Source organism: Neolamprologus multifasciatus, chromosome 4 (assembly GCF_963576455.1).
Source record: "Neolamprologus multifasciatus chromosome 4, fNeoMul1.2, whole genome shotgun sequence".
NCBI lineage: Eukaryota > Metazoa > Chordata > Actinopteri > Cichliformes > Cichlidae > Neolamprologus > Neolamprologus multifasciatus.
Window position 1 is genome coordinate 28,749,859 of NC_140442.1, and position 10,625 is coordinate 28,760,483.

At 39.9% G+C, this 10,625-nt stretch overlaps 1 protein-coding gene across 1 annotated transcript; it reads left to right on the forward strand.

The window, feature by feature from the left end:
• The first annotated feature begins 1,307 nt into the window (after positions 1–1,307).
• Positions 1,308–6,740, forward strand: LOC146520754 (uncharacterized). The gene is made up of 6 exons (XM_085157422.1): positions 1,308–1,613; positions 3,276–3,708; positions 4,866–5,011; positions 5,273–5,441; positions 5,828–5,990; positions 6,233–6,740. The coding sequence occupies exons 2-6, from the start codon at positions 3,403–3,405 to the stop codon at positions 6,538–6,540; spliced, it is 1,092 nt and encodes a 363-aa protein (XP_085013548.1). The 5' UTR covers positions 1,308–1,613; positions 3,276–3,402; the 3' UTR covers positions 6,541–6,740.
• Positions 6,741–10,625: the final 3,885 nt, after the last annotated feature.

A 10,625-nucleotide genomic window follows, 5' to 3' on the forward strand; every position in this document is an offset into this window, starting at 1 on the left:
TTGAAAAACTGTCTAAAGTCTTTCATCTTTAATAAAATGATCAGCGTTCTGCTCTACCAGATGTAACAACTGAGTTTAACATCCAGGCATCCATGAAAACGGAATTTATGACATTTAACGGAGTTAGAAGTTAGCAGGAAGTTAGCTCGCTAGCTTCTATCTAAATGCAATATAGCATGTCCTGACTGCGGGGTTTTGGAAACAAATTAAAACGTACAGCTCTGTTATCACTTCCAACATAAATGAAGACAGAAAACTAAACAGCAGTGACGTTTGTAGGGTTACTGAAGTTTGGCTAGCTGGTATATTATGATGTGCTACGTGACCGCTAGCGAGACAGCTATGTTAGCGTAATATAAACAAGCTAACTTTTTTTCCACTCGATAAAAGTTAACGTGAGTGTTCTCGGTGGTCAGGAACAAATGTAATCGCATGGCAGGATGCTGAAAAAGGATCAAACTTCAGCCAGGAGAACAACTGAGATAATCCATCCACAATATGAGGTTAGTCATTCATATACTGCTGCATGGGCTGGGCTGTAGATACATCCTAAGGTTTAAAAAACTGAGTTTAAATAAATGATTAGCGGTAATAAAAGCCGAGGGAGGTCAACAGAGATCACTGACTGTTTTAGGAGCTTTTTGAGATTAAATAGAAGAAAATACATAACATTAAAATTGTTAACAACACAAAAGCCATATTAAACGCAGACTACTTTAGGCCCGGAAGTAGGATTTGCCACGTCATCACTTAACGACCGGATACACGTTTTTACAATCTTAACTATTTTTATATCCACAGGAGTTGGCCCCCTGCTGGTCATGAAAAGGAATGGCAGTTTAAGGAGCTTCCGCAAAGGCTTGTCTTTTCAGAACTGTAAGCTGCATCTGTCTTGCAAGGCCCAGGAAACGAACCTTGTAGACCTCCAGAGTATTCCTCTGTGATTTATGAGCCTTAAGTAAATTAACATGTTGTACTTCTCCTCTCTAATTTATCTAGTATAAGAATGAATGACTGCAACAATTTCTAGAAGTTCTTATCAGTTGTTATATTGATGCTAATAGGGGCTAAATTGCTAAATTTGCAAGTAGTCACTAGCATTGCTAGCTAAAGAAGCTGGAGAAACAGCTGACTCTTTGTATTAAAGTAATAATTAATTAATAAGTAGCCCAAGTGAATTTTGGTAGCTAAATCTGTACTTATCCTTACTTGTGCGCTTCTTTACTTACTTAATAAAGTAACGCACAAAAATATACACAGAGACACACGCGATATTCTCAAAATGTTAAAAGTCTTTATATAATATTTAAGTCGGTAAAAGGGACAGATGGAGCGATGCCTAGGAAACCAGGGGGAGGGTGGACAGAGAGAGAAACACCATGACAAACATCAAACGAGTTCAGTGAGAGAGAGAAAGCGTTTGGCAATTGGAGAGGATTAGAGGATTATTAACGCAGCTGGAAGGCTCCATCAGCATCATCGTCGACCTGTCGTTGGTTCTCTCGCTCCTTCCTCCCTCTGCCTGTTGTCTCAGAATCATCCATCAAAGCCGAGGGCATGTAGAAGTTGAGGAGCTAGCATGGATATATTTTGGTTCTTCAGCAGCAGAAGGGGTGAGTCAGGTGTCCATCGTCAAAATAACTGATAAAAAATATCCCAATTGTTAAACTTTAACTTTATTGATCCTCTTTGTTCGCTGTCTTTATTTTCTTATTTTTTTTACCATGGAAAATGTTTTATTTTGGAGATTGTTTTTTCCAAAATAAGCATTAGAAAACTACATGCTAATAAATAAAATAAAAATTTATACAGTAAAAAACTAGCAGTTTCATCAGACTGGCTGAATTCATTCATGATCTGATTATGCAGCTATATCTGGATGAGGCATGGAGAGACGAGATAAAGACGTATCCCTGTAGTCCTACAGCCTGTTAGGTAAAACTGTCCTTTGGAGATTTAATGAAAAAAATGTCATGTTTATCATGTCGTAGCTTTTCAGAACTTTTATACTCATTGTTTTATTTTCTAAGCATACAAATTCAACTGTCATAAACTGTGCCTTCATTTGCAGGAGGCAGAATTGATAATGATAATAAACTGTACAGTATACTGATGAGTACAGTGGAACAATTAACAGCTAATGATTCAAACATTTCTGTCAGGACACGTAGGAACCCAAACAAACAAACAAAAAAACAGATAAAAAAAGAAAAACCTTTACATTTGCTTCTCTTTTTTAAAAAAAAAAAAATTTCTCGCCTCTATTCTTAAAGGTGCTTTATAAATATAGCTTACTACTTCCACAAAAGCCATAATTTCTTTGGTACTGTTTGCATGTGTGTTATTCTATCTTTAATAAAACCTGCGGATAGGGGTGTGGAGCGGGGTCATGTTAACAATACATGAAAATTCGTCTTTCATCAACCAAGGTCATGAAAGTGAACTCAGTGATTTATTGGCTGGAAAATTGGCAAAAAGCCTTAGAAACTATGATTCTTTCAAGTTTGGTGTGAATTATCAACATATAATATGTTATCGATATATAGTAAGTACTGTATAAAAATTTGAACTATCATGTCACATTTGACCTTTAAACTCCCCTTCAAGGTCAACAGACTGATCCTAACGCCAAAGCGATAATAATGATAATATAGAGCTTTTAAAACTATGTTTCCTACTGCCACTATATGAATTGACCACATACAGGCATATAGGGATACACAGGGATTCTCAATATCACATTATGGTTTGCGTCCATAACCTCTGACCTCACTTTGACATGTCACATCTGCCTTTTTTCCAAGTTGACCCCAAAATGTGTCACATGTTTAAAGAAAGCATTATCAGGAGAAATGAGCTGCCTAGTTAGTTCCAAATATACTAACTAGGCACTCTCAAGTTATTCATGTCCATTTATTTACAAATCAGCACATATTATCTATTGATCCTACATAATGCTTATATATAAAAAACAATACAATTCCCTTAAAAGTAAATGCTGTCCAGACACTGAGCTACCTTGGTGGAGGTTTGTGCTCTCGGAGTGCTTCTCCATGGCAGCCTGAGCCACTCACAGCATAAATAAGGGAGAGCTGGATCAGAGGGTTTGTTTCATGAAGCTCACAGATATCTGTAAGCTTTATCAGTTAAAGGAAAGGATTTTAAATTCATTTCTGGATTTAACAGCGAGCCAGTGAAGACTACACTATTATTAATACTGAGTATAGTATTAAATTCTGATATAGAAAATATATTCTGTTTCTTTCTATTGCCAGTTACTTTGGCTGCTTTGACATGGACTACGAGGTTTGGGAAAAAGAACAGCAGAATTAAACTCCCGCCCTTCAGTGAGCTTTCTGCTTCTTAAAATCTCCTGACCCTCCTTCAGCTGTCCTGGGAAATATGAGTCTTCTTTCCTCGACACATCTCTTCTTCCTTCTTGCCATTTACTCCCTGCAGTCCCTTCTCCCATGTGTTCAGTGCTCAAAGTTGTGTCCACACAAGTGCATTTGTTATGAGCATGCTGACCTGGTGGACTGCCGCGACAGTGGGTTTGAGCACGTTCCCAGGGGCCTCCCGCATGGCACGTGGCTGCTGGAGCTAGGAAGAAACAATCTGAGTGTGATAGGCACTCAAGCCTTCAAAGGACTGTGGTCCTTGCGGGTGCTGGTGCTCACCAACAGCCAGATAGAGGAAATCCAACCACAGGTAAGAACAAAGTGGTGGAAAAACTATTTATGCGTCTGAAAATGTTGCACAATTACAGTTGTAAGGATAATACGAAGACGTATTTTAGAGATTTAATATGTAACTAAAGCAAATTAGCACAAGCATAGAAAACACTCCAGGGTAACAAGTATGTTAGCTTAACTGGAGATCCCAAATTGGCTTTAGGTGTGAATGTGAGTGTGGATGGTTGTCTGTCTAAGTGAAAGCTCTGAAACAGGATGTACCCTGCCTCTTTGCCTGTGACTGACTATCTGTCTGCAGCTCACAGATAGATAGAAAATAAATTGCAACTTTGTATTTGTATAGAAATCGACATATTAATTGTATATATATAAAAATAATACTTTATATTTAAAAAACACATTTACAGAAAATAACAGAAATGAGAAACGAGAAATGAGAGACATGGACTGCAAGCAAATGTGTTTACCACTACATCACTGCCAGTTACTGATATGTCATATAAAAACTGAATCTGTCGTGGTCACGGTGGCAGACCGTGGGGATGTGGGGAAATTAGAACCCAAATGCAGGGCTCTTCGATGCAAAGCAGTGCGTTTATTTACAGTGAAGTAAACTGACACAGTGCATTCCCGACTCCGTGCTGTATCCTCTTCCCAGAGTAGTGCCCAGTGTGTCTGCGTTCCTCAGTGTTCGAGCACCCCGTGCTCACTGCCCTCTCGACTCCACACTCCACCTGGGAAATAACAAAAAGGCAGCTGTCAGAACACACCACAATTGCGGCAGACTAACCTTCTCTAACTGACAAAGAGACTAACGTGAAGTCACTCAATGATCCAGCGTTGAGAAGCACTCAGCCACACTGCTATGTAGCTCCCCTAACGATCCTTATCAGCTGCAGGTGTGTGTGTTCCTCCTCCTCGGGTGTGGCCAGCCTCCCAACAGGACACACCCACTAGGCCTGGTGGTCCAGGAAAACCAGGACATCACACACACGCACACACATACACAATACAAAGGGAAACCAGGGGCACAAGCACCACACAAAATCACGGTACACACAGCAACAAATAAACAAGTTCAAAACTGCTCATGGACCCTGGGTCTGACTCAGGTCCCTGACAGTAGGAAAGTTGAAACAGCACAAGTAATTGATGCTTTTTGTCTTTGAATAGGCATTTTTCTCATTGTCCTTTCTGGAGAAACTGGATCTCAGTTGGAACAAATTAAAAACTCTCCCTGTGGACTTCTCATCCAGTCTGCCTGCTCTCAAAGAACTGCGACTGCAGCACAACAACTTGCATTATCTATCTGGATACAGGTACATGGCTATCTGTGGGTCATCAGAGTGCCGTGAAACTCCATCTCAGTTTTCCATCAGCTTCCATATTTCTGTTTATCGTCTGGCTTAACAGGAATATGTTTAAAGTGATCCAAAAGACCAGGAGCTGTCTTATGCATGCCTCTCTTTTACATCCAGCGAATACAGTTACAGACAGCAGCATTCAGCACAGAGCTTCTCTCTGCCTGTCTCTCACAGTATCTTCTCACTGTCTCACGCTCTCGTTGTCTCTGCTGCCAGCCTGGAGTTTCTGGACAACATGGAAAAGCTGGACCTGAGTCATAACAAACTGGTGTCTGTTGGCCCTGGCGTGTTCCGAGGCCTCTCCCGGCTCAGACAACTCTATCTACACAACAACAAACTGACTGTGGTGCAGCATGGGAGCCTGGACATGCTGCCTGGACTGGAGGTGAACATACTTTTATTTAAATGGGTAAATAAAGAGGTACCTCAAAGGTTTTTTTTGATTGCGGACTGTTGTAGCTTTAGCCTCTAAAAAGGATAATAATGTAAATGAATCTTATTTCAGGTCTTAATTCATCTATACGTAAGACAGCTAGTGTTTTGGTACACTGAATAATGATAAGTTTGAAATTCATCATTAGTTATAAAGTATAAAGTACTATGATATGGCTACCTATTAATGCACACTTTAATGTGCTGCTTTGGAAGAATTGTCTAATTATTGTAAGAAGAAGTGGCTCAAAAACAGATCCCTGTGGCACACCATTTTGATGACTTAACTTTTCTGTTTGTCTGCCTTTCTAATTAGTACCTGTTTGTCTGTCTTCCTAGGTACTCCAGCTGAGCAACAACAACATCTCTCAGATAGATACTGGTGCCCTGGCACCTCTGTACAGCCTGGCTGTTCTTGATCTGGAGGGAAACAACCTGCATAACCTCAAATTTAAGACCTTCATCAGCCTTCATACAACAGCAACACACATACAGCTGTCAGGTCTGCAGAAATACTTTAATTTTATTTCATTCATTTTTCTCCATGTCAGAAACTGACAGAACAGACTGAAATATGTTTAAAACGTTTGGACTGATTATCATGCAATATAAAATAGATGATGTTGATCAACACCCCCTCTTCTACAATCAAGTTCTGACTCAACACTCTGACACACAATTTTAAGGTTTGCATTCTTTGTTTAATTGAACTCTGTATACCTGCCTTCCTTCTTTCCCTGCCAGGGAACCCTTGGAGCTGTGACTGTGAGCTGCATCGTGTTTTCAGTAAGATCCTACACGTCCGGCACCTCCACATTGACGACTACCACAACGTGACATGCCAGGACCCTCCGCAGCTGTTGGGGGCTTCGTTGGCCTGGGTAGACAGCCAACTCTGCGTGGCTGAGACCGCTACTGTACTCGTCATCACTGTCACTGTGTTTGTCACCGTGGTGGCTGCTGTGGTGATGGCGGAAAGGAACAGGAAGAGGAACCGAGGGAAGAACTGGGACACCGAGTCGCAGACGCAAACTCAGAGCCCTCCATCCTGAGGCTAAATTAGTGAGAGGATAAGCAGATGTTTCTGGCTCCTCTAGTTACAAAAATGCTTTTAGCACACACTTCCTGACTGCTGCCACAAATGGATAGTACTTGATTTCTTTTTCCTTGCGAAAAAGTGAAAAAACAGAGTTGGAATTAAAACTAAAGAAGAGCTGGAGTATCTGTTCAAATTTAATATTGCAGCTGTGATCTGCTGTAAAAATGTGGTTCTTTCGATGAATTTTTAAGAACGACCATTGTCAGCAATGGGATTTTTCACAATAAAAGCCATACTTTTGTAAAGGCCAAAGGCCATTACATATAATGTGGAGTTCGAAGAGTAAAAAAATGTCTGACTTGTGTTAACAGTTGCCGAGGTTTCATTCAGCTGTAGTCTCTTGAAGTCACCAAATGTCAGATTGACTGTCTACGGTCTCTTGTCACCACATCACTGTGAATCGCTCCCTGTGTGGATACAGCTGAATCGTCTGTTCACACATAATCTGACTTCTGTTGTGCTTTCTTTCTTTCCTTTCACTGATCTTGTTTCCACCTATTATATAATACCTACGAGCCTCTCCTTAATCACGCGGGATCACCACAGCAGGCAGCTGTGGTAGACGTTTAGTTTAGCATGTTTTTACACCCTTTCTTATGCAACACCCAAGGGAAGTCTGTTCACTCACGAAACACATCTTTGCATGTGTGTAACTCATAATGTAAAATAGAAAATTGCAAATAAATTATTTAATATTTAATAGAAGGTTTCTTGAATATACTCTTTGTTCTTTGTAGTTTATCACCATAGAAGGCCTAGGAATGTCTGAACCTATTGATTGACAGTCAGACCGAGAGTCAGCAATAGAGACAGAGGGGGTCATGAGGACCATATGTGTCTGTACTCCACAGGGGATTAGTGCAGGACTGATGGAGGGAAAGAGAACAGAGAAGGACAAAGTCCCACAGAGGTCAAAGATGTCAAGATGATTACTGCTGATCTGGAATACAGTTATTAACTGTGAGTGTGTCTGTGTGTGTGTGTGTGTGTGTGTGTGTTGGAGGTATTAAACAGGCAGAGAAAGAGAGCCGTCTGGCCTCCAGCAGTAGACTGCCCTCCTTTCATCCATCTCTTCTTTAATTGTTGTGTTTTTCTGTCCTTTTGAAAAATCTTTTAGTAATGAAACTATTAGGACCAGTGTTGGGAACTTTGTCACAGTTTAATTGTTTCCAGCAAACAGGGTTGAAACCCAAACCTCACCTCTGATTAAAGCTGATCGTGGTACTGTGCCAAAAACAGAATGGTGGACAGATGGATGTCAGTCTTATTTCCACGCAGAGTAGAGGTTGGTTTTGACTGCGTCTTACAACTCGAGAAATACAAATCAGATTATTGCAAAGAAGGATTAAAGTGTTCACCTTTGTTTTTTCTCAAACAACAACAACTAATATGCGTAGAACTGATTGTGATCAGACGTCAGTCTGCTCCATGTACACAGACTAGTATTACTGGAGCCTGTTTTAGGGGAAAAAAATGACACTGTGAAGCTATTTATGATTTAATATTTCTAAATTCTGCATCATGTGATTATGCTCGCTCTGTCTGAGATGTCAGCATCATAAACTCAGGAATGCTGCTGCTCTTATGTACGGGTAGTTAGTTTAACAAGATAAGAAGTGGGCCGAACACTGTTTGAAACATCAGATATCTGCTCGTTCTTTCTATTGAGAAACGTTCAAATGTTTTACATTTTGTTTATTCTCATTACCAAATAGATAATAGAAAACAGTTACTGAAAACAAATTCTCAGTGATATTGGAAATATATGTCAAACTGACCCTGTGATAATGTCCCTAGTGTCGTTTCATCTTTAATTTTAGTAATATTTTTCAATATGTTTGCTAGGGTACAGCTTTAATTTCAAAATAAGAAATTTGGGTTTAATAAGCAGCTAGCCCCACAGTTTGGTCTACTGATGCAGCACTGAGCTTATCGTTAGCCTCTGTGACTGTACTGCTCTCTACAAATATTCAGTGGACTTAGACTGATAATAACTGATAATAGTTATTAATAATATCGAGCAAGCTAAAGTGGAACCAGACCAGTTTGGAGTTAGCAGAACATGAATTTCTACATGCTAACTGCTCGCACAAGCTCGCACAAGCGAATGTTTAGCTGCTAAGTGGGCGACAGCAATTTAGTTTTTCTGAATTATTCTTAACTGAACCGAGCCCAGGTATGTTTACTCTGTTTATTCTTTGAAACACTCAGATCATGACAAATGCACTGCAGTATTTTCCAAATTCCAAAGAAAAGAACAGCTTTTGAATTCTTTTGAATAAGTAATGGAAGCTCTGCAGGAGCTGTCTAATGTCTGGTATGTGGTGCTTTGTTTAGTTGTGTGGAGGGTTTTCAACAGTGCAGTGAATGAGGTGCTATTTATAAAGTTTAGTTTCTCTTTATACAGCCATGTTTATAGACCAAACTTTCTGCTTACATACACATTATTCCAAATATCACCCCACCATCTAACCCCTGATAACAATTAAAAACACTGGTGACTGCCCGTGCTACCCCACAGCCTCCTTGTAGATGGACTCGTGTTGTTTTTCCTGCGCATCACTGCCACCGCTGATCAAGTCAAACTCCAAGAGTGTTATGTTAAAAATTGAATAAATAAAGAGTGAATATGCAGTTATTAGCCCATTCACTGTAGACCTGTAAAATCTAGAGCAATGACCTGATGAACCAACGTCATACAGTCAACCTCTCTTTGACTTTTAGGTAACAGGTTTTAAAGCTGGAACAATAGGGATTAGAGTGAGATTCACTCCACATCTGACTGACAGAAAGGACGTGGCAGAGTGAATTTTGGGAGCTAATGATGATGTTTTATCTGCTGGATGACAGTTGCATTTAAAATGACATTCTAGGTGAATAGGATGTTCCTAATGTTCACTTCAATTTTATTTATACAGCACAAAAATCACAAGAAAAGTGTCTCAAGGTGCTTTATATTGTAAGGCAGACCCTACAGTAATACATAGAATATTGTAGGATCTGCCTACATTATTGGACTGAATGAAACACAATCAATACTTCAATCAATACAACTCTCTGTGGGAGGGAGTGGAGTAGGCATTGCTGTACACATAGAGTTGCAGCAGTCCAGCAAAGGCGTGATAGCTGTTTCCAGGTCCCTAAAATGTTGTGTTTGGTGTGATTTTGTTCAATTTCTGCTTCCATTGTATTTTTTATGGAAACACAATGACTTTGTACTGTGTGTAACAGTTCATATGATATATGAAGCTTAGTTATTTCCAGCTGTGCTCCACCCTCCTAGAAGCACATGTAAGTGGGTAGATTCATTCAGTTAGGTGATACTAGCAGAATTCATCTTGTGGGTTTTTAATGTAAACTATGTTGTTGAGGATAATAGACTAATATGTATTAAAGAAAGTGACTCAATGTCAGTGTAGGAGGCCTAGGTACAGACACGAACCCAAAATCAATCGTCTTCTCTGGCATGCTGCTGGCAAGTGAGGGTGTGTCCATGATGGGAGTGAAGTATAGCTCGTGCCCTTCTGGGTAGGAACAAGCTGACCGGCTCTGCAGCCCGGAGCATCACTCTGTCTCTGTTAGCCATCGCTCTGCGGCTCTGCTGGATCCTCCTGGATTAATTGCAACCGTGTCTGCATTTATTCTAGTGTAATTTTCTGGAGCTTGATAGCTTTTCTTCTTTAAGAAACATTTTAATATTTAAGATTCACTTTGTTCCTTCATCCCCAAACGTGCCAATACAATCAATCATGTTCATTTTGACTCATTAAAACATTTGAAAACTATTTGTGCTGATTTTTGTTTTATGTGTTAAACTTACCGTCTATAGTAGCCTTTAAGCTCTTGATGTAGTGGCATGGTTTGCCCAGCAGATGGAGACACTGATATAGCGCAGATGCATCCTATGCATGGCTGTATGACGTTATTCTTTAATTAAAAGAGCAGCAGGCCTGGGTGTGTTGCTCTCAGGAACACTAGCACTCTCTGATTAAGGTAAAAATATTTCTAATTTATTAATGTACAGCTTGTTTCATTTCC